Source organism: Diceros bicornis, chromosome 3 (assembly GCF_020826845.1).
Source record: "Diceros bicornis minor isolate mBicDic1 chromosome 3, mDicBic1.mat.cur, whole genome shotgun sequence".
Lineage (NCBI taxonomy): Eukaryota > Metazoa > Chordata > Mammalia > Perissodactyla > Rhinocerotidae > Diceros > Diceros bicornis.
In genome coordinates this window covers 29,840,333-29,865,083 of record NC_080742.1, presented here as the reverse complement: position 1 = coordinate 29,865,083, position 24,751 = coordinate 29,840,333, and the positions used below count along the sequence as shown (strand labels likewise).

General features: G+C 36.9%; 1 protein-coding gene across 5 annotated transcripts in view; it reads right to left on the bottom strand.

The window, feature by feature from the left end:
* Positions 1-4,230: 4,230 nt before the first annotated feature.
* The window catches only part of ANKIB1 (ankyrin repeat and IBR domain containing 1), a 143,219-nt gene continuing 122,698 nt past the window's right edge, over positions 4,231-24,751 (bottom strand). For 4 of the 5 annotated variants that reach the window (XM_058525430.1, XM_058525421.1, XM_058525433.1 and 1 more), the window contains 9 exons: positions 18,859-18,993; positions 17,541-17,627; positions 17,384-17,450; positions 15,189-15,334; positions 14,002-14,180; positions 13,094-13,145; positions 9,169-9,283; positions 7,536-7,669; positions 4,231-7,208 (listed from right to left, as the gene is read on the bottom strand). In XM_058525430.1, the coding sequence (XP_058381413.1) occupies positions 6,465-7,208; positions 7,536-7,669; positions 9,169-9,283; positions 13,094-13,145; positions 14,002-14,180; positions 15,189-15,334; positions 17,384-17,450; positions 17,541-17,627; positions 18,859-18,993 (1,659 nt within the window). In that variant the 3' untranslated portion in view covers positions 4,231-6,464. The remainder of the gene's footprint in view (positions 7,209-7,535; positions 7,670-9,168; positions 9,284-13,093; positions 13,146-14,001; positions 14,181-15,188; positions 15,335-17,383; positions 17,451-17,540; positions 17,628-18,858; positions 18,994-24,751) is intronic. The other variant, XM_058525426.1, reaches the window with a different exon arrangement.

Here is a 24,751-nt window from a genome sequence, read left to right as displayed (position 1 = left end):
GTCTTTTTACTGTTGAGTTTTGAGAGTTCTTTATATATTCTAGATATGTGGTTTGCAAATATTTTCTCCCAGTCTGTAGCTTGTCTTTTCATCTTCTTCATAAGGTTTTTTGGAGAGCAAAGTTTTAAATTTTTATGAAGTTCAATTTATCAATTTTTTCTTCTATGGATCACGCTTTTGGTTATAAAGTGTAAGAATTCTTTCCCTAACCAAGATCATGAAAATTTTCTATTGCTTTTTTTCCTAGAAGTTTTATATTTTACATTTAACTCTATGATCCATTTTAAGTTTTATCTAAAGTGTGAGAGGTTTAGGTAGAGGTTCCTGTTATATGAACCTCTTATAACCTGTCTTATAACCCCATTGTTCCAGCTCCATTTGTTGAAAAGACTATCCTTCCTCCAAAAGGATAGGTGTATTGCAAAAGGTGTATTGTTTTTGCACCTTTGTCAAAATCGGTTGATGATATTTGTGTGGGGCTACTTTTAATTCTCTATTCTGTTCTATCGACCTGTGTCTATCCCTCCCCCAGTGTCACACAATCTTGATTACTGTAGTCTTGCAATTGAGTGGAATGATTCCTCCCGCTTTTTCCTTTTCAAAATAGTTTTAGCTATTTTAGTTCCTTTGCCTTTGCATATAAATTTTAGAATTATCTTATCTATAGCTACAAGATTTTGCTGGGATTTGGTAGAAATTGCTGCCAAGCAGTTGAACCAACCCCAGGAATTCTGTGAATTGAGACTCCCATTAAGCCAGTGCTTTGCCTCAGGTGGTGAAGTTGGGCACAAAATATCCCCCAAAGGGGTAGCTACTAATTTTTCACGTAAAATTGATACTTACTGCTACGGTCAGGCCAGCTGCACTCTCAAATATAACTTTTCTACTTGACTTGCAACGTCTGTTGGGCCCGTGTTAATTCCCCAATTCCAGTTGACCCATCCCAAAGTGGAGATGTCACACCAGCGAGTCACAAGGCCTCTGTGGGTCAGGCATTCAGTTTCAAGAGCCTAGGAGCAGGTTAATAGCTGCCTTTCCCCAAAATGGGTGTACTTGGTGACTGTGTCAGGCAGGTGGCGATGTTGTGCTGGGAAATGGCCTGAGTATTCGGGCTGCCATTAAGTCTTTCAACAAAAGGAGTGATTTCACTTTCTCCTCCTGGGATTCTTTATTGTTTCTGCTGGACTACCAGTGAGGAGACAAGGAGGCAGGTTGGAAAGTGATTTATGCCTCACTATCACCTCTCTCTATATGGCAGTCCCTGAACGGGAGAACCCTCACTGACAGTTGTGAGACAGGTACCTGTGGCACATAACACACCAATTCCATTAGACATTCGGATTTGGAAGTCACACATTACACTGAATCACCTGAAGGGTCCCACTCACACGGGAAGCCTCCCTTCCGCACTACGGAGGGTGTCCAAATGCTTTTCCCTGCTGAGGAGTCACAAAGTGTGCGACGAGCTACAGCAGGTGGCAAATGGGTGCCAGATCACCCTATCCCCCAACCAAGAGGGTGAGGAACCAGGAGGCGGGGGAGGCTAGCCTGACGGGAGGAAACTTAATTGTTGGCCTTTTTTCTCCTTTAGCCCTTTGCTCCAGGGTCAGTGGTGATGAATGTCAGCATCCAGAAAGAACCAGGGCTCGGGGCCTTCTTCCTTCTCCACGCTGCATTTTACCCCGCAGTCTTTGGCACCCTCTGATACTCCTGCACGCAGTACCTCATCCTCACTGCTGGCTAAGTCAGGGGCCAGGGTGGTGAAGGCTACCCGCTCTGCACTTCTAGGCAAGGCTTTGCATTCACTTTTGCGTTTGAACAGTGCTGTGATTGCTTGCAGCCCAACCCAATGAACTTCTGATGTTTTCAGTCTACTTAAAGCTCACAGTTAAATAGCAAGATTCTTATTGCTGATACCATTTATTTTACATTTGGAGACTCCTTGACTCAGCAGCTGCAGCCATACTGCCTTTCAGGCAGGGCCACAGGGCCACAGGAATTGCTCACTCGTCACGAAAACATTCCTTCTTCTGCCTGTCTGCAGGAGTTAGCAACAATCAAGGCATCATTTGGACAGCTTGTTTCAATCCTACCTCTTATCGCCAAACCTCTAAACATAAGCTCAACTCCTGTTCAGTAATAGGTAGGACAGTGGGAACCCTGACTCTCCCCCACCCCTTATCTATCACTTGGGTAAGAGTATTCACTTACAGATAGATTCCCCAAACCTGGCCCACAGTTCCTCTTCCAGAAAATCATGTCTCTGTCAGCTTTCCATCCTTGTTGCCAAAACTGTAGGGATTTGATTTTACCGTACTCACAAACCAGTAAGTTAGCCTGTCACAGTTTCATGGATGCTGACAGAAGACAGGAGACTCCTGGGTCAGAGGTAAAGGACTTTATCCCTCATGGCAGAGCACGCAGAATGAACATCAGCATATTTGTGCCAGTTCTCCTTGCCCCAGGTCCACAGGGGCAAGGCAGTGGGCCTGGATGAATGCCAAGCATGCAGTGCGTTTGTGTTGCAGCTGAGAAACAGAGTGTGAGGAATCTAATGCTGTTACAGCAAGCCTGCTCTTTGTCCTCAAGGTTACTAACTACATAAATCCTGAGAAATGGCCCAGGCAAAACTGTTGTCAGGCCTTGCAGTCTTGGCACACGCAGCAAGATGTGTATGCGCGTAAGAGGCCCAAGAGAACAGGACTGTCTCATCCAACAATTATCCTTTTCTATATTGGTTTTGTTCGCTCTTTGATGACTACATCTCTCAGCCTGTCTGTAAACTGGTGCCTTGTGCAGGCTAGGCCCTTGTGCAATAGCTGGCTGAGAGATGCTATATAGCCTGATCAAGAATATTTTCAAATTATAGTCGTAAAGATCGAAGAATAATTCCTTCAAAAGTTTGGCCACCACTCAGGTTGTCAGCCACCTATCGGTCCTAAGTGGAATAGAGAGCTAAGGGAAACTTTTCTGGTCCATCTTTCTTTAAGAAGTATGACTACTGCCAGTTCCTAAAATAAGGATAGTCATGTAATAATCTAGAAAGAGCCACTTATTTCTTTCTAGAAAGAAATCTACTACTCTGGGGAGAAGGTGGTAATAACTGACAAGGCAGTAATACACTGTTGCTAAGGAGAAGACCTGGTAATTAGGCCCACAGCCCAGTGCTGAGATAAAAGTACTACTCAGCCCAAGAGCCGAGCACACGAACATTTTTGTCCTAGGGAGCTTTTATTTCAGCCTTTAAAAAAACCCCAAAATCTGTATTATCATGTAATATTTAGATTCCAAGATTTTACTCTTCAGAGATACACTATAACTGTTTTTAAATTACAACCAAACTTCAATGAGTCTCAGACTTTAATTCATAACAGGTAAGTGACAATATTTGAGGACTAAAAAGAGAACAAAATGAGGTCAGTGGCTGCAATAAACAACATTTAAAGAATAATTCAGCATATGGATATTGGTAGTTAAGCTTCAGATCCAGACCACGAAAGGCATAAATAAACGACGTGACTTGAAGTGGTTATCACCGGCAGACCCCATGAAGCACCAGCTGGTGGCCTGGAACTTGTGTCTATGTACCGAAGTTCAGATGCCAAGGGCTGTTTTGTAACTCAGAAGGGACAGAACAATAAAATGATGGAGAAGCAGGCGTTTCTATTCATATGGCATAAAAAATTTTCCTATCTCAATCAATTCCACAAAATATCTTAAAATTCTATCTTTTTCTGTGTTTCTATTAGAGATTTCAAGGAAAAATCATAACACCCTTTTCCTGAAAGCTACAGTAATGAAAATAAAATGAGCACTGAAGTCACAATGTTTTAACACATTGTCATGCAGTGTTTTGTGTTTATCTTTGAGGTATAAAATGCTCAGTAAGTGGGCTAGTGTAAAAAATATTAAGCACTAGTCAACCACATGTAAGAACCAAATTAATCCCATCATATTGGAGGGAACTTAATTTGAAGAAACTCAACTTTCTAACTTGGTTAAAGTCTATAATGTAATGAGACAAAAGTGAAGTAGTTTAAGTAATAAATGTTTAATCAAAGAATTTTACATATTATTAACAGCATTCATTTGGCCAAACATCTACACGTTTGTAGAACGCTACTGTATATAAAGTGGGAATGTATCAAGTATAGACTATGAAAGTGCAAATAACAAGTCAAGGTTAGAGGAATTTTTTTTTAACATTATAAAATTAACTTGTTTACAAAATAGGCTTTGCCAAACTTTATTTCTGAATTGTAAAGTCAATGACTGTGTTGTTTTTAAAATATGTACCAAGGAAATACAAATTGGCTAATGACCATTTTTCATGCTCAGGAGAGAACACCACAGAAACAAGGGTACTGCACAAGGTGCGAGGAACCAGACCCACCCGGACACTATCCCCACACGGAGCGCGCTTTCTCACCTTATTGCCCCTTTGCAAGACGCCTCAATGCGATACAAAGACTCTTTCTATTGAAAAATTACAACTTGGTCTAAAAACTGATTGGTGTTGATATTTTTAATCCAAAATAAATTTGTAAAAAAATCCTTTAATGGACTATTTCAGTTTAATATACAGTAATACACTGTAGAAAAAGTTAATATTTTCCCCAACTAATTTTAATAGGGATTGATATCAATGTTTCTGATAATTGGGGAAATAAAAACTAATGTGGACCTTTGATATCCATGGCATAGGAACAATTCCCACACAGTTTATCCTAGGGAACCCAGGCAGTATTAAATGCTCTAATATAATGTCCTAGCCATATGAATTCAAAGTTCAAGAATATTTCAAAAGCAGGATTTGGGGAAAAAAAAGGAATCAAAAACCATAATTACAACTCATGGGTATCAATACTAATATAACCTTCACCCAGCCCAGGACTTGCCTGTACAAACTCAGTACTGAAATTTTGGTATCTGTAGACTTCTGGTAAGAATCTGGCAAAACATTAAATGGAGTGTTGCATATCTATTTTGTTTTATATTATGCTAGTTTTGATAATATGTAAGTAAAACAGCCATTCCAACAGTTTACTCTAGTTTAATTACACACTGTACCACTGTATCTTAATTACAACTAAGACCAGTATTTTCTTCACAGTAAGACACTGATAACTAGAAAGTTGATTTTTTTCAACACTAAACAGTAATCACACAGCAAATGAGTATTGTGCAATAGAACAAACACATGTCAGCATTTGCTATTTAGGCAAACAAACTGATTGAACATTTAGTTGTTATATTTACTGTAAAGGCAAGGCCATGGGTGGTTTTATGGAGGTCTTTGCAATTCATAGCATAGTTACTTCAGAAGAAACATTGAAATTTGAATTACTCACTTATTTAACTGGCAACTATCCATGTAGGTTAGGCAAAGGCACGGTAACATGTTGCGCAGGATGTTTTATTGAATTTTTTAATAATCGTGGGATTTACTATAACTCATGAAAACTCCACTTTTTTTCTATTTTATAAAACACTTACCATTAAAAGTAATTGCACCCATTAGTAATTAGAATGCACTGTAAAACTGTGAAAACAAAGAACTATGATTGCACTTCCAATAAAGTGTCTCTTAAAATACAGCACCGCTGTTGCTAATCAACTGTATTTTAATATTAAAATAAACTGTTTTTAACAGCAGCATTAGGTTTAGTTAACTTAAGCTACAGGCTACATTTATTTAAATGCAGTCTCCATGGCAACAAAAACCCATTGAATTCTGGAATATCATCGCTCCCAAGTGGCACCTTTTCCTCCAGAGAAGGCTGAAACTGCTCTGGAGCCCTCTAGGACACCGTACACCTAAATGCCTTGTTAGTCAGCGCACGAGTCAGAGTTTGGCACAAGTGGACTGTAAATAGACATGAAAAGAAATTTTTGATTCATATGAAAATTAAAACTAATCACACTGCGGTAGCTGCAGCACTAAAGAGAAGCCTTGAATACCTCAATCCACACTGTCAGACAAAAGGAAGGACGTTATGGAGGAGCACAAAGAGGCTGAGGACTAAGTGTTACTAGATCTGTCCACAATAACTTCTAAAATGAAGAAAACTTCTTTTAAAAAAAAGGAAAACCACCCAAGGATTAGGGAGTAAGCCTTTAATTTAAATGTTCAATTTAAGTATTGCTGACCTTAGGCTAAACAGAGGACTGCATTTTCTTAGAATGTGGAATCTAACCTAACTTATTCCATTTGTGTTTCTCTCTCTCTCTCTCCTTTTTGTCAGCAAAAAGGGGAAAAGTTATCCAATTAAATACAAAAGAAATTCCCTGTAAGGTTAAACTCAGAAAGGAAGCTACCATTCAAGGGAACTCCTTCATATTCAAGCCTAATGTCAGTGGTTTATAACTGAGCTGGAATTAAGTGGATGAAGTCTCCATAAAGCCTACTCCACTAGCATACCATCTGTACCTGCAATGGCATTTAGAGCCCAGAGGTGTGCAGTTCACACTAAATGTACTTGTTCAAGCCAGTCACTTGAGGTTTGAGGTGTTTGACTTGAAACATCTGAACCATCCCCCTTGTCGGCAGCCTCATTACCACTTTCGCCAGCTTGAGATGCTGCTTCCCCAGCCAGAATATTCTCTTCCAAAGGATTTTCCTCTTCTATTTGGGTTCCTCTACCTTTACTGACCACAGCATCTTCAAACACTGACTCTTCCTCTGGAGGCACCAGTTCCACATCCCTCACCCCTTCTGACCCATCTTTGACACAGGGGAGCTGGGAATCTGTACTGATTTCTGCAGCTGCTGGAGGAATCAGGGCAATACTCTGAGGGTTCATGTCATGAAACCAAGCCATGATATTGCCAAGGAGATTGTCATTGATGTTGGTGTCCTGGCCAGCTGAGTCAAGGTCACTGGATGAGGGACAGAATTCACTTCTTGCCTCACTGAGAGGGTGTGAACTCGGGGTGTCAGTTGAAAATGGGTCACTTTCTGCTCCTAGTCTCATGAGGCTGTCACCAAGTTCCAACAGTTCAGAGCTGCTCAATGCAGCCCGAGGGCTATCTGTGTTTCTGGGGACAGAGTCCAACCTGGAAGGTAAAGAAGTGCCTATTGCTCCTAAGGATGCCTCATTACTGAGGAAGTCTCTACTTTCTTCATCGATGGCCAGCCCAGATTCTTGCAGTGATAACTGTATTGCGAGAAGTATATTGGGATCGTCTTCATCCAAGGAACTCAGAGCCTGAGAGCAACAGAAAGTAAAATCACTTTAAAATGTAAAAGGAAAAATGATTTAACCCAATGAGGTTTACCACTGTTCTTTTACCAAATAGATAATTAATATTATCTCTATTTACACAGAAAAATTATCTCATTTGAATTTTTTCTTTGCCCATGCTAAAGGGGGAATAAATCTGAAATATAGGAATCTTTTCTTATAGTACATCTCTGAAATAAAGATTTTAGAATGGAAGGAAGCAAAAGGAAAGTCATAAAAGTGAAAATAGGAAACCAGGCTTAACAGGGCAAGAGCAAAAGCGGGGGCAACAAGGCTATCCAGGCAGGCTACCTGAAGAGAGTCCTGGTTCTCAGAGTGACTGGCAGGGGTGTAGTCGCGCAGGGAAGAGCTGTGCAGCACGCTCATAGACGCAGAACTCACCACGGAGGTGCCAGGCCTGCGGCCACTGCCGCCTTCTGGAATATCTATTTCAAAGCAAGTGGTACCAGAGACAATTTAGTCATACAAGATTTCATACAGCTTTTTATTTAACTTGGCGATTTCTCTTTCAGTGCTGGTGAAAACCCATGTTCCCACGTTCACTTAACGTTTCAGAGCTTTCTCATCCATATTTGTCTCACCACAAGCAACAATATAGACCTAGTATTATTACTTCAAATCCATGATTGTTCTTTGTATTTTTTCTTGCACTATATAGGCTTCTATTCATAAAGGCAAGTGCTACCATCCATTCCTCTGTTATTTTCTTAAGCAATACCAAATAAAGGTGTTTTAGTTTTCAGGTGTTTTTTTTTTTTTTTTTTTGGTGAGGAAGATCAGCCCTGAGCTAACATCCACGCAAATCCTCCTCTCTTTGCTGAGGAAGACGGGCCCTAAGCTAACATCTATTGCCAATCCTCCTCCCTTTTTTTTCCCCTTTTTCTTCCCAAAGTCCCAGTAGATAGTTGTATTTCATAGTTGCACATCCTGCCAGTTGCTGTATGTGGGATGCCGCGTGAGCATGGCCGGACAAGTGGCACGTCGGTGCGCGCCTGGGATCTGAACCCGGGCCACCAGTAGTGGAGCGCGTGCACTTAACCGCTAAGCCATGGGGCCGGCCCCTTCAGGGTTTTTAAAACTAAAGAAATTTGGGAATTACAATAGCCTGAAGAGCAAATCTTTAGGCCCATCGATCCTGATTTATTAACGATCATCTGCTGACATTATAGTCTGAAGATTTTCAATTAACAATTTAACATTTAAAGGCTGATAATTAATTTTCCTCTAATACTAGAAATTTTCTCTCTTTTAAAGAATGTTTATAGGAGAAATGAGTCTAGGAGAAAAATATTTCTTGAACACAATAACAGTGATCAACAGCCATGATTAACTGAGTGCTCACTAGGTGCCACTGGTGCGTAAGTGTCTCACCTGCATTATCTCATTTAGCGCTCACAGTGAGCCCCAAAGTGGCGCTATCAGGTTAAGTGACTTGACTAAAGTGTCACGCTGATATGCAGCAGGGATGGGTTCACAAATCCAGGTCTGTCTGACTCCACAGCCCATGTCCTTAACCCCCCCGGTTTTCTGCATCCTGTGACATCTGCGTATTGATTGTATATCTAAATTACAAACTCTTTCACAAACATTTAGATTAACTAGTTTTTTTTTTCTTTTTGGTGAGGAAGATCGGCCCTGAGCTAACATCTGCCAATCCTCTTCTTTTTTTTTGCTAAGGAAGACTGGCCCTGGGCTAATATCCATGCCCATCTTCCTCCACTTTATATGGGACGCTGCCACAGCATGGCTTGACAAGTGGTGCATCAGTGTGCGCCCGGGATCTGAACTGGCGAACCCTGGCCTGCCGCAGCGGAGCGTGCACACTTAACCGCTTGCGCCACCGGGCCGGCCCCTAGATTAGCTAGTTTTAAGATTAAATTCAAGAGAACTAAGAGATTAAAACATACCCAACCCAAGAGTTTACCTAAAGTGCTTTCACTCGGCTCTTCAGGGCCTGGAGGATTACTGAGCAGACTGTGCACGTCTCCGCGACGGCGCTGCTGTCTGTGCCTCCTCCGGTACTGAAATTCAGCATATTCCTGCATAAACCAAAGGTTATAAAATACAGGAGAGCATGCAATTTTTTTTAATGCAAATAAAACAAACAACACACTTTTCTTCCAGGAAAAAAAATGTGTGATTTTATGTACATATTATAAAATCACTTGGCTTTAGAAAAAGAAACTTCAGGGTTTGCCATGCCAAGGAAACAGAAAGGGTAAAATGGAAAAAGAACAATTTTAAATAGTCATTACAATTGCCTGGGTAAACTGGGAATACTTGCAAGCTCCAATGCTAGATCATAACTGAGCCTTATTTCCTAGGCCTGGGTCTTGTTATCTAATATTATAAATAATACCATAATGATTTTACTAATATACATTAGGCTTTCCCTGGAGGTCTGGTTAAAAAAGTGACTGTGATATACGCAACAGAAAGAAAAAGAAAAGCACATCCTGTTAAGTACTTGTCAGGCTGTTAGATTTTATATTCTTCCCCACATTATCATACTCACAAGTCAAAAGACTACATTAAAAGGAAAATGTGAGGCTAGCTTTAAAATAAGATGTTGCTTGGCTTCCTTCCTATACTAGCTAATATCTACAACGCAGGCAGGGAAGTGTTTTCTATTCAGCACACGGGAGGAACAGATTTGGGCAGATGTCCTGAGTCTATTCTACATTTGTATAACAGTTTAAAGTAGGTTTACTATTACCAGAGGCAGAACCTGCGACCACCTGCTATGACCTGGGTACAAATGTGCTTTTCCACATTTTAGTGATAGAAGAGACTAGAAGAGAGGCCAGTGTGCATGACATCAGCATAAAAAGGCTAATTTTGAGAATCATTATAGAACCTTTCAGTGATAAACACTAAGATAGTCAGGTTTATGATTATCCCAGTTACCCTAGATTATTCAATATGCTTATATTGTGAAAATACTGGAATAAATGAAGGCAAGTTTTACACCACAAATAAAACTTTCACATGATACCACTCTGGTTAAATTTATTTAGATTCCTTCATCTATGTAAGCAGTTGGACTCTAATAAGAGTGGGAGGCATCCCACCAGATTAGAACCCAATGAACGAAAGAGACTACAAGCACTTGGAGCAATTATTTGGGTTTTTTAAAATTTCCGGCTGAGCTGGGGTATCATTTCCTCTTTTCCTGGAGGCCCATGATCCCAAACTGCATGACTCTTATGTGTCATCATGACTCACTGGACCACCGAGAAACACCACACTTCTTAGACAAAGATGGCACAAAAATTTTATTTCAGTTCAAGACTTAATACTTAGGGAGAATCTGATTACTTTGTACACTTGACAAGGGTACAAAGTTATTCTGAATTAAATAAACTATTACTCATCATAAAATATATGTATTTCCAATTTAAGAAAACTAAATGCTTTAAAAACAACTGTAAAAGAAACTTGTTATAATTATTCTGATAGAAAACTCAAATGACCTTCTCTCAGAATGTAATAGGCTTAAATATTGTTCTCATAAAATTAGACTTATCTGATAATTTCCAAGGATTCTTAAGATCTTCACATAAGCACTGACATGGTCTGAGAGTGCTAAGGCTACAGAGAAGACTGAGAAGCTCATGATTTACAGGGAAAAAGGCTGCCAGGAGTTTTTTTTTGTTTTAAGTAATAATAGCTGCCATTTATTGAGCACCAATTTTGTCAGTGACTTAAAGGTATGCTTTAATCCTTCCAGAACTTCCATGGGGTAGATAGCACCATCCACGTTTTAAAGATGAGAAATTAAGAAAGAACATAGCCTAAAGTCTAATAAGTTACAGAGCTAGACTTTGAATTCAGGCATCCCTTAGACTTTTAGACTATGCTCTTTCCTCCGGGCTCCACTGCCTCTAAAGTGGTACAGAACAAATACTACTGCTTGTTACTGACTCATTCAATTCAATTAAAATAGAATAAGATAGAATTAACTTTACTGAAAAAAATATAAATTCAACCTAAATCCACTTCTACTGGAGTTTGGCAACATTATTTTATACAGAGTCTATATGAAGGCCAAGAGCTAACTTCTAAAGATATAATTTTGGCAGTTACTTGATAGTCACACACACGCAGAATTTTAAAGTTTCACACTGTGTGGTAAATCTTTAGACTTGTAATAAGGTTTACATAAAAGCTTGGTGTTTCAATGTACCAAAGACTTTAAAGAAAAGTAAAAGTGAGTTAAATAATTCTTATAAGCTTTATTAACTCATAACAAATAAATTTAGGAAGGAAATGTTACTTACACTTTCACAATTCTCAATCTTTGGAGAACAAGAGCTCAATAATGTTATATACATATTCACATGTGAGGTGCCAAGCCTTCCTATTTTTTACAAAATGAATCTGTGTCAGTCAAATTAGCAGGCCCTCAATATTCACAGACAAATACTTCAGGATTCCTAAAGTTACTGTCACAGCCAGAAAGCCAAAAAAGGATGCACACATGATTGTGAATATTCTGGTAAGGTTTTCTTTTGCTAAATTGTGTTTCTATCTTGAAATACTGAAAACTTTAGTACTGTTTTTTTTTTTTTAATTATGTGCAATATATATATATCTTTTTGTACTCTTTTTTTGATAACGGAAGCTTCCTTATTTTTCCTTTTAGGTGGAAATCTTCCACAATATCCTAAAAGCTGTAATTATATAATACAGAAATAATAAGTACAGGACGAGGTAAAGAAAAGGTTCATAATTTGTTTTACAATAGAAATTTCATTAATATATTAAAATTTTTTTTGTAATTTAAGTGAATTTAAAATTTCCATATCAGAGCTCTTAGCACAAATTGCTTTCTCAAGTCAGTATTGTCTTGGATGTATCTACCAACACAAAAGGACACAAGGTGATTGCAAGTATCCTCAGTGGCTGAAGAGAAAGTATATGATTTAAATAAGCCACAGTCATTTCTGGATAAAAATCAATTTCACTGTCTTTTAGTGGCAGATAACAAATGGGTTACAAACGATCAAGTTTCATTGTTTGTTCTGTCCCCTTCCAAGAATTAAGTTAAACGGTTACCATAATACAAGCATCGAATGGTATACTGTTTTACAAAGAGCAAGGAAGGAGAGACAGAAGTAGAGAACTGCTAAAACCATTCAGTCTCAATATTCAGACCCAACAGTGACGGTGGCAATTTAAATCTTAGAAAACAGCAATGCGATTAAGATTTTCACTCTATCTTATTTTTATTTGCGGCAACTGCTATTTGCAGTGTTAGTATTTTAGACCTTCTGTATTTTAAAAAGGTATATCAATAATAACAACAACAAAAAAACAAGAAGAGTGTGAAAATCTTAAAGAGATGCAGAAAGCAACTAAGCAAAGCATTTCTTTCTGCATAAACATGATTAATGTCAAGTTTCCACTTTAGCAATTGATTGTAAATCAATTCTCTCAGGTTGTTGCAATAACTTAAAAAAATAGATTGTGTATTTAGGTTTTTAATAGATTCAGACTGAAACAATATTACCACTAGAAATGCATTTCCAATAAATAAAATTTATATCTTTATTAACCAATTTGAAGATATTTTCAAAAAATATATGCTGTAAATTGGCCTTAATTCTGACTGTTCAGAATTAAAAATGATAGAAGGGGGGATGCATTTTAATAATGTGATGATAATCCAACACCATAAATAGATAAATGGAGGCTCACTGAGGCATTCTGATTATAAAAGAAAGAGAAAACATTGCTGACAATCTCAGGAGGATTTAGAATAGATGAGAGTGCAAATGCAAGCAGGATTGCACTAAGGAAAAATATAATTAAAACAAAACAAAACAAAATCCTCACAAAACAATTACCTCAGGTGATGCAAATCCTAAATATTCCCAATCCCATGTTCCACCAGCAAAGCTACAAAGAAATGAGACATACCGTTTGATTTATCATCAGTCCTACAGAGCACACACAAGCAGATCCTTCCCTTCGAACAGTACTCTTAATTCCTCTGCTTGGAACTTGCTTACCCAAAGTAGATCAACTACTGAACACAAGTAAAAGGATACTTTCATTATTTCTTTCAAATTCTAAGTTGCTTTATATTTGTGTAAAATGGTGGAAAAATAAAAATCAACATGCGATATCAGAGTATTTTATGATTTCTTCTATTTTTATTTTCTAAGTGTGTTTATGCAAAAATAGTGTCAAAGGGATTTTTAATGCCTATAATTATTATGAATAAGAAAAAATGCTTCAATTTATAATGGCAGAAGTAGTATAAGTCTCTGAAATAAAACAACTAACTGTTCTTTAATGGATGAATATGGATTACTTAACTTTACTAACGTCAGATTTCTAATTTCTTCACAACCTCTTACCACAAAAATATAAATATGACCATAACAAGTTGGCAAGGCTCCCAAATTCTATGTCATTAGATGTTTATGACTATCATATCACTACACATATTATGTATTTGAAATGATGCATTAGAATACTCTTTGAATTTGAGTTCACTGAAGTATGAAATTAATCTAGCCTAATTTAGTCTGAGAAACTACACAATGACAAACAAAAAACAACAAGAAAAATAGAAATAGTACTTGGGAAAAAAAAATCACCAAAAATAAGTTAACATACTTTTATCAGCTATCCATATTTTAAGTATAAGTAACTTCCAGGAATATGAACTCCAATTGAATAAAAAAATAAACCTGCTGGCATTTGTGGCTGCAGCCAGAATGATTTCCATAATGTGCATCCTTTTTACCTGCGCCTTGGAGCTTCTGGTGAGTCTGCAGGAGCAACTCCCCGAGCCACGGATGCCAGAAATTCTTGTCTCTTCTGCTGTACAAGGCATGCTGCCTTGATGATCTTGTGGCGAGGTGTGCGAAGGTAAGGCCTATTGACTTTTTGGGCAAGGTCTTCAGTGACCATTTCTAGGTCTGTCTATGGTGAGAAGATGGAAAAAAAAAAAAGATTATAGGCTGAGTCGGTTAGTCAATAGCAAATCTAGTGTCTACCTGGTTTCTCAGTTAAATCTAACTCTTTTGAAGTCAGAAATTAATCCAAATTCTGAAATAAATTCCTATTTATCATATGTTTCTATTTTGCACATTTCAGGAAAATAGCACTCATTCGATACGCATTTATAGCAATGTAGTTGGTACGGCTTATAACAAAGTAGTGAGTATACCAGTTGTCTACAAGGAATTTATAATTTGTCTATGTGGAAAAAAACTAATAAATTTCAAGGCAGTGCACATGCAAATGCATGACCGTGTGGTGTAGACTATTTGTAAATGCTGAAGGAATCTGCAGCAAGGCAAGAGCCCTGTGATTTGGGGTCAGGTCTGGAAGGCTTCATGGAGAAAATGAATATTGAGCATTGAAAGAAATGTAGGATATAAATTAGTAGAGGGCAGTTCAAACGGATGACATGAAAATTGTAGCAAGAGAAGAAAGTTTGTTGGCTTCAAAAAAAGAGGGAAATGTACAATGAACTTGGTCAGCTACAGTGATGTCAGTCGGCTTAGGTGTTTTGTTTTTTAAATACTGTAACTTTTTCCATGGAACTTTTAAAATAAACTGGTAAATAGCAACTTTCTCATCTAGTATGTAATGTGGTTTGTTTCATCTTTGAACTCCTAATCACATAATCAGAACCAGGCCAGATTTCAACCTCAACCAGTTTAAAACAAAGAAATAAATGTGGTAGGAAATATGTGCACAGCTCAGAACTCATTCAGATCTGCAGAGTGACAAATTTAAACATAAAGAAAATTTCAGTTTATTACTGGTAACTTTTCCTTTATTTAAAAAACATTCTAAAAATGAAAAATAATTGTTTACTAACCACACTCAACTAAGATAAAACTTATTTAAGTAGTTGAAAAAGGAGGAAATCTGTTTTTCATAATAACTGCATTTAAATATAATTTAAGAAAGATATCTTACTTGCATGAGTTCAAAAATTTCTTTCTTTGTGCTTTTAGGTTCTAAGAAAAATCCATATGGATAAGAACACTTGAGAATGCGTCGAGTTTTTAAGAGCACGTGAACTGCATCTTCAATGAAAGTGGTATCTGGACAGCCTCCTTCAGCTATAAAGTAAATCAGGCACAAAGAAAAAAAATTTTTTGGCTAATGTGCTATTATAAAATTAAACAACTAAGTTTTCTTAAAAACAAAACAAAACCACCTCACAAGGACCCTAAGAAGAAACGGTTTGAAGTAGCTGTATGATAGTATTTATTTGAACCAGACTAAAAACCTACATAAAACACTCAGGTGTGACTTGTCTGCACTTATAAATGAAGCACACATTCCTGGGCTGCAGTAGCCCAGGAGTGCTGATGGCAGTCATGAAGGAATGCAGACACAGATCTTGTGTTCTGTTCTCACCCTGCTGGCAAACAAATCTAGCTTTAGGTTAACTCAAAGGTTCCATGTTTACTAAATTTTTCAGGTCATCCTTAGCAGAATTTTATTGATAAAGAATCAGAACAAATGCCTTGCTAAATTGCTGCAAAAAGAAAAAAGCCTAATTATAATTATGCCTCTGCAAAAACCACACTGTAAGGAAAAAGATAAAACATTCTGGGGAACTACTGGATAACTAATGCTAGTAAATAAAAAACTTTAGGGAGAGAAAGGGAGGAAGAGTGAGGAGGAGGGAAGAAGAAACTGCCTTAATATCTGAGGCTGTTCCTTCCCCAAATATCATTATAACATTCTAGCTTCTTCCTTAACTGCAAATAAACAGAAATTGAGCAGTAGAATCTAAATTCATAAGTACTTTTGAAACTAAGATTATTCCGCATGCCTGTAGAAAGAAATTACATGTGTATGTACACACACTGATATACAGATCATCCCCAAATACCTATACCTAGTGTAGGCAGCTGAACTAAGAAGATGGAAAAAAAACAAAACAAAACAAACACTGCCCCCCTTACTATGATATGTGAGAAGTGTGTGAAGTTTTGTTTCTTGCTTTCCAATCATTATACCTTTTAATTCTTTTTCATATCTTACTGTGCTGTCTAGAACCTCCAGAAGGTTGAACAGAAGCAGGAATACACATCTACAAATATCTACTGCATGTTTACTATGTGTCAGGCACTGTTCTAAGCACTAGGGATACATCAGTGATGAAACAGACAAAAATCTCCACTAAAGAACTGCAGAACCTGTGAGGGGTTTTTCCTTCCAGTTTTCACTGTGGACAATACTTGAAGAGTTTGATATTGGCGTGATATAGTTATATCATTACTAAAGTCTAAGAACTAATAATTAACAAGGAGACTAAGCTGCTATTGACACCTTTTCTTCCACTGTAATTTATTTAACTTATAGTTACTGTCTTAATTAGGGAATTATCCTCATGAAAAGGGTGTTATTACTCATTACTTTTATAAACTGGAGCAAACACAAGTATAATTGATTGCATTTTAAGGCTTAAAACCTTTTATATATAGGCTGTGATTATTTTTAAAATGTGACTTTTTAAAACAAACATACCAGAACCTGTACTGTGTGTGGTCATTGTGAGATATATTCTAATGGTGCAACTAATACTCAACCCATTTATAGGAATGTTTTTTTCGAACTTCCATTTTAGGATCCATAAGTTAGCCCTATCTCATGTCTTTGTTTTTTGACTCCAATGTCTATTATTTACTAGCGAGATGATTTCTCCCCAAACTGTACTTGATTTCCATTCCATTAGACACTCTGCTAAATTTTCTCAAGAGTCTTTGGGGATTCAGTCACATGACAATTGGGTGGCATGTGACTCTCGCTCCTTTGACTAGGTCAGGGATGCTTTTTAGGTCCCATCCACTTTTCCCAACATCATAGAACATCAGCAGTGGCACTGCTGATGCGAGAGTAAGCAAACCATGATGTGTGTTTATCTGCAACCAGTGTAGGCTGCATTAAGAGGAGCAGACGAGGTAAGCTGTGTAGAAAATCTAATCAGAGGCCCTAAATGCTAAACTGCATTCTGGGCTTAGAGAACTCCAAAAGTACCAGGACGAGCTAATGGAGATAAGGTATTCCTTTAAGGGTCTTAACCTCCTACCAGTAAAGTGACTTAAGCATGGAAGGCTATTTTATATTAATTATCACACATACCACTTACAACTTACTTTCTTTGAGAGCTCTACTCAATTGCTCCATCTTTTCTTTGGCTGTTTTAAGAAGGCGTTGTTCTAACTAAAGGAATAGAAATAAGTAATTTATATCATTCTCTTCATTTATTCACAACAGTGTAATTCAGAGCATTTGAAATGATCTGGGACATACCTGATAGCTATGCTCATGGTTTTTAAATCTTGTGTAATAGTGCATAAATCTGTCAAGTTCCTGAAATCGTTTGTGTTTTTTCTCAGCCTAGGAAACAAAAGTCCATAAATCACTTTTATAAATAAAAATATTAGCTATTAAAATTGGGTTTTTTGATCACTTAAAAATTTTATTACTAATAGGTAATAATGCATATGGCTTTATTGATTATTTCACTGAGAGAAAACAATAACCAATACATTTTAAAGGCTCCCAGAATAGAGTCTTGTATTTGTATTCTCTGTGACAAACCAGTGAATCCACAATCCCAGAGTATAACGCAAAGATGCCTCTCAAGCTCTATGTTTATCCGATATTCAACATTTTATTATATTGCTTATTGCTATGGACTGAATTGTGTCCTCCCCACCACCTCCAAATTCACGTTGTGCCCTAACCACCAATGTGATTGTATTTGGAGACCAGGCCTGTGAGGTGATAAAGGTTAAACAAGTTCATTAGGGAGGGGCCCTAATCCAATAGAGCTGGTGCCCTTATAAGACGCTGACGAGACACCAGAGCTTGGTCTCTCTCCCTGCCATGTGAGGACATAGCAAAAAGACAGTTTGCATTCAGGAAGAGAGTTATCCTCAGAAAATGAATTGGCAAGAATCTTAATCTTGGACCTCCTAGTCTCCAGAACAGTGAGGAATAAATTTCTGTTGTTTAAGCCACCTACTCTACGGTATTTTGTTATGGCAGCCAAGCTAAGATACCTATTATATGCTATAACATAATATTGTATTGTTGACATTATGTTAAAATTGTTTTTAAGTCATTACAGACGCAGGTTGGATATAGAAGACTTTTCTTATCTTCACCAGTACAAAAAAAGGAAAATTAAAAAAAAAAAAGCTCTCAAGTTTATAGAGCTATTTTGTTTAAATTAAAGGCTACTCTAAAGTGTATTCAATTTGGGGCCAGCCCTGTGGCGTAGAGGTTAAATGCGTGCGCTCGCTGCTGGTGGCCTGGGTTTGGATCCTGGGCACGCACTGACGCACCTCTTGTCAGGCCATGCTGAGGCCACGTCCCACATAATGTGGAGGAAGATCAGCACAGATGTTAGCTCAGGGCCAGTCTTCCTCAGCAAAAAGAGGAGGACTGGCATAGATGTTAGCTCAGGGCTGATCTTCCTCACAAAAAATAAATAAATAAATAAATAAAGTGTATTCAATTTAATGCCTCATTGCGATGACGACAGGAAAAGAAGAAATGCAAAATACTTCCAATGGTATTAGGTGGCTTAGCCAGAGGTCTTGGCTTAAATAGTTCTCTTTACCTCCACAGTCATTTCCTTGGATTGCTCCTCCACATGCTGAATGACTTCATAGCGAGTACATCGGTAATAACCTCCCGTAGAAGAACTATGTTTTTTCCATTCTTCTAGGCAAATCCAGCAAAAGTCATACTTGCACTTAAAAAGAAAACATACATGCAAACATCTCCCTATGTTAATATGCAAATTATTTTCCAATTTCTAGTCAACCAATTCGTAGAGATTAAACAATCCTGCCTGTGTGACCATGAACAAATCTTAAAGATATGCCCTCTTTTTCATATTTCCTCTGGAGACCTTATCTGTACTATGCAAAAGACATGGGGGTAGTTTAAAATTATTGGTTATAAGGATAAATTAAAATGTAAATCATAGGGCCGGCCCCGTGGCTTAGCGGTTAAGTGCGAGCACTCCGCTACTGGCGGCCCAGGTTCGGATCCCAGGCACGCACCTACGCACCGCTTCTCCGGCCATGCTGAGGCCACGTGCCACATACAGCAACTAGAAGGATGTGCAACTATGACATACAACTACCTACTGGGGCTTTGGGGAAAAAAAAAAGGAAGAGGATTGGCAATAGATGTTAGCTCAGAGCCAGTCTTCCTCAGCAAAAAGAGGAGGATTAGCACGGATGTTAGCTCAGGGCTGATCTTCCTCACACACAAAAAAATGTAAATCATAATATTATGAAGTAATCTCAAGAAATCTTTAAAAATATCAATAGGATATTCTTTCCAAATAATCAAAACAGATACTGACAAATGTTTCATTTTTCAAGTGCATGGTAATCTTACTTTGGTCTATAAAGCTCCACCAGTCTATCTGAAAACTCCTGGTGACTCTGAAAAATTGGTTTTGAAACTGGCAACAAGTTTAAAAGGTCTCCAAGTAGAACAGCTGACATAAAACCTGTTTCTCATTTTGTAAAAATTTTCACTTTCTTAATTACCATAATTAACAGACAATGCCAAAAATATGAACATTCCAGTATGAAAATATATCCTCTTTTTTTATGCTTATGGATTTTGAGTCAGAAAGATCTTTCCATTCCAAGTCTATGTTTTCTTCTCGTACTTCTATGGTTTATTTTATTTTTAAAACATTTAAATCTTTGAGCTGTTCAGGATTTATCTGGGTATGCAGTATACAGTATGAACTAAACTTTACTTTTTTTCCACACAGCTGGCCAGTTGCCTCAATATCATTTATTGAACAGTCCATGTTTCTCAGCATAGTGGTTGAAGATGCCTCCTTTACTAAATTCCCACATATCTCTGTCTATTTTCTGGGCTTTCTTTCTATTGTTTCATTGATCTGTAGATTCACGTGCCAGCACCATGCTATTTTAATGACTGAGCCTTTATAAGACGGCTTACTATTTGACAAGTCCAGCTCCTCCTCACTGTCCTTTTTCAGAGATTTTCTAGCTGCTCTTGTTTTGTTTTTCCATATGCACTTTGAATTAGCTTATCTAGATGCAGAAACAAAATCTGCTGGTATTTTTGATGGAATCTTTCTATCCAAGAACTTCATTATCTTTCCATTCGTTTTTCATCTTTTGTGTCCTACAGATAGGGGTTTTAAAATTTTCTTCATATAGGTCTTGTACATTTCTTAAGTTTCTTTCTAGATAAATGAGGTCTTCTCTTTCAGCATATATTCTATCTGGATGTTGTTGGTACACATGAAGGCTATTACTTTCTACATATTAATATTTTACTCTGCTAGTTAATTAAAATTTTGTTCTTTGCAGTAGTTTTTCAGTTGATTCTTGTGGGGTTTCTAGGTACACAACCATGCTGTCTGCAACAAAAGATAATTTTATCACTTCATTTCTAATTTTTACATCTTCAATTTTTTTCTAGTGTCTAATTATGTTGACTGGTATCTCCAGTCCAATGTTAATAATATTTGTGATGGACAGCATCCTTACTTTGTGCTTGATTTTAGTGAGAATACCTCTAGTTTCCCCACTAAACATCATGTCAACTTTTGGACTGAGGTAGATTTCTTTTTATCATACTAAGGAAGATTTCATTTATTCCTATTTCTTTGAGTGTCTTATAAAGAATGGTTGTTGATTTTTTTTTTTGTTAAATGTCTTTCTAGCATTTATAGAAAATATCTATGATTTATCTCCTTGGATCTACTAACAAGATGAGGTACAGCAATAGCTTTTTTAATATCAAACCATTCTTGTATTCCTGGAATAAGCTCCACATGGTCAATTACTTTTTTATTAAAAAAATTTTTAATTGAGATATAATTGACAGTCAATTCTCTTTTAATGTACTCTGCTGGATTATATTTGTTAATATTTATGGGTTTTTCCCCCCTCTAATATCTTATTTAGGACTCATGTATTGTTATTCATAAATAAGATTGATCTACAGTTTTCTTTTAATTTTTATAATCTTGTCAAGTGCTGGTATCAGGTTCTACTCACTTTATAATAATACTGTACTTTGAACCCCCCCCCCCCCTGCTTTTTTTTACTCCCAGAAACAGTTTAAATCACATTGGAATTACCTATTCTTTAAAAGTTTGATAAAATTCTATTGGGAAACTGTCAGGGCTATTGCTTTAAAGGGGGGAGATCATTGAAATACTCTCTTTATTCTATGGAAATAGGTTTGTCTGGATATCTCTTCTACGGTCAGTTTTAATAAATTATATTTTCTTAGAAAATCAATCCATTTCAAATCCAAGCTCAAATTTATCAGCATGAGTTGAGCAAAGTTATCTCTTATTAATTTAGTTTCCTTTATTGATTATTCCCTTTATTTCTTATATTGTGTATTTGAACTCCCTCACCCCCATTTTTTTCTTACATAAGCTTAATAGTTTATCTTATTTTTTCTTCAGAAAACCACGTTTTGGATGTATTTCTTAGTTGTACTGTTTTCAGGGTTTTTTTTTGTGTGTGTGTGAGGAAGATCAGCCCTGAGCTAACATCCGTTGCCGTTCCTCCTCTTTTTGCCGAGGAAGATTGGCCCTGGGCTAACACCTGTGCCCATCTTCCTCTACTTTATATGGGACGCCGCCACAGCATGGCTTAAGAAGCAGTGCAGCGGTGGCCCGGGACCCGAACCAGCAAACCCTTGGGCCACTGAAGTGGAGCACGCGCACTTAACAGCTAGGCCACCAGGCCGGCCCCTTGTTTTTCAGTTTTTACTGATTTTTTTTTTTTTTTAAATCCTTCCTCCTGGCTTTCTTCAAATTTATTTTGTTTTTCTAATTTTTTGAGTCATATCCTTAATTCATTCCTTATTTTGTATTGTTTTAAGTGAATAAAGCTATGCACGTTTCTGAGCGTTGCTTCAGCTATAGCCCTCAGGTTCTGATAAGGTAGTATTTTCATTATCCTAGTTTTCTAGAAATTCTTTAATTTCCATTTTTACTTCTTTTTTTCCTTAAGAGTTGTTTGAGAGATTTAAAATTTCCAAATAAAAAGGCCTTTTGTAACTTTATTAATAGTTTTATTTTATTCCATTACAACCAGAGAATGTTGCTTATAATATTTTCTATTTTCTGCAATATTACTGAGATTTCTTCAATGATCAATAGTCAATCTTTTGTGAATACTCCATAGGTACTTGAAAAGATTGTGTAGTCCATATTTTCAAGATATAGAGTTTGAATATATAGCAATCAGATATACCTTAGTAATTATGTTGTCTTCTATATCTTTACTGATTTTTTTCTCCACCTGATATGTCACGAACAGAGAGCTGAATTAAAGTCTCTGTACTTATCTATCCTTTCACAAACATGTACTTACACAATAAATTGTGGGCTTGTTTCAAAGCTCTGACAGTATGCGAGTTCTTTTGTTGCCTGGTATAAGCAAACTTTGTGCCTGATTTGATACAAGTACCCTTCAGTACAGCTTTACTGATCTCTCAAAATTAGTTGCAAAAATTCTACAAAACAGCCAAATTTTATGTTCTATGATAAGAAAAAGAATACATAGCTTTAATAATTTTTATTTTTTAGTTGCAGCATATAGTTTTACACAGAGTCAGATAAGAAAATTACTAAGTGATTTAAAACGCAGAAGAATGCAAAATTTAAACAATCTCCTGAAAACTATCTAAAGGGAAATGAATAGAATAAACAGTGTTTTTAAAATAAACAAACTTATTTTTATACGGCCAAATTTGTCACTGTTTAAAAATGTTTAACAATTTGATTCCAGAAAGTAAAAACTGTCTGCTGAATCATAATCAACACTGAGGTATTCATAAAGGTATATTAAGATTTAGTCATTGTGTTACAGTATGAATTCAATTACACATGACCTGTTGTTCCACCTTCACATTTAAAAAAACTCTAAAAGTATAACATTCAATGCAAATACTTCAGATGGTATGTTAAACAAGACTACTACGTTTACATAGTATGTAAGTAAACGTGTCTTTTAAATGCAACCGAAGCTGAAGCAAAACCTGTTTACTATAAATTATCTCACATCATTAGACTAATTCATGAATATATTCATTCACTAAATACATATTTATCAAATATTTACTACTGGTAGGTGCTATGAAGGAAGTACGTAAAGGTAATGTTGGATGCTGCCTCTTTTGTTAGTAGCTCAACTGCTGATTTTTATGGTCAACTTATTTTCTTTACACATCTATGTAGTCTATAACAGATTTTCCAAGAAAAAAACTAATATGGATGCTGAAGATAATACCACAAATAAATCAAATAATTTTGGCTTGATCAGCTGATCAGGTTAGCTGATCAGCTAATAAGCACTTTTGAGCATTTTGCTCAGAACGCTATAGTAGGTTTTCCCTCTTGCCTCTTAGGAAATCATTATTACTGTCTCGCTAAACCAATTCATTTATGTTAATTTTAGAGTAATATTGGCTTATAAAAATCATCTTGTAACTGCCATTGTTTTTTAAGTCATAATAATAATGATCATTAGCTTCAAGGTTTAAAATCAAGCAATACTTAGAAGATATGGATATATTTTATTGGCATCTTCTTAACTCTTTGGGTCTCTTTCACATCCTAATTTGGAAAAATTACATTGTCTTTCTCTCGATAATTTTAAATAATTATCTTTTACATACAGATGGCACTTCCAATGAAAAGGAAAAAAACTGGAATATCATTACAATTTTAAAACAAAAATGTTTATAAGTGTAGGCATGGATTAATAAAATATTATTACCTAATTCCAGAATATTTGTTTTAAATATGGTAGTCTCTTTCTATGCAACTAAGTCAAGAGGGAAGCCTTCTAACAGTATTTACTTATATTAATTATCTTTCAGCCAAGTAGATCTTCATTGGCATTTTCATTTCAATACAGTAATGTATTACTTATTTAATTGATGGTTTCATTAGCAGATCTAAAGTCTGCCCGCTGCTTTGGGTACCTTTATTATAAACACCCATAAGCAGACAGTAAGATTTATTTTATTTTATTTATTTATTTTTTACTATTTGTTTTTTCCCTTTTTTCTCCCCAAAGCCCCAGTAGATAGTTGTATGTTGTAGTTGCACATCCTGCTAGTTGCTGTACGTGGGACGCCGCGGCGGCATGGCCGGACAAGCGGTGCGTCGGTGCGGGTGCGTCGGTGCGCGCCGGGGATCTGAAGCCGGGCCGCCAGCAGTGGAGCGCGCACTTAACTGCTAAGCCACGGGGCGGCCCCAGACAGTAAGATTTAGATTTGGACTTAGGGGGACTGCCTGGGGCCTGGCTTGGGCCTTGAGTCTAAGCTGTGTGCTCCAAAACCAGCTTTGCAAGAGATCTATACAAGTTAGCGCTGTATCATTTAATATTATTATTTATACATACACAAAACTCTCTCAGGGTCCTCACTGGAGGAGGTGACTGGCAGGGAAGAATTCAGGCATTTCTGATCTTCTGGCCAAA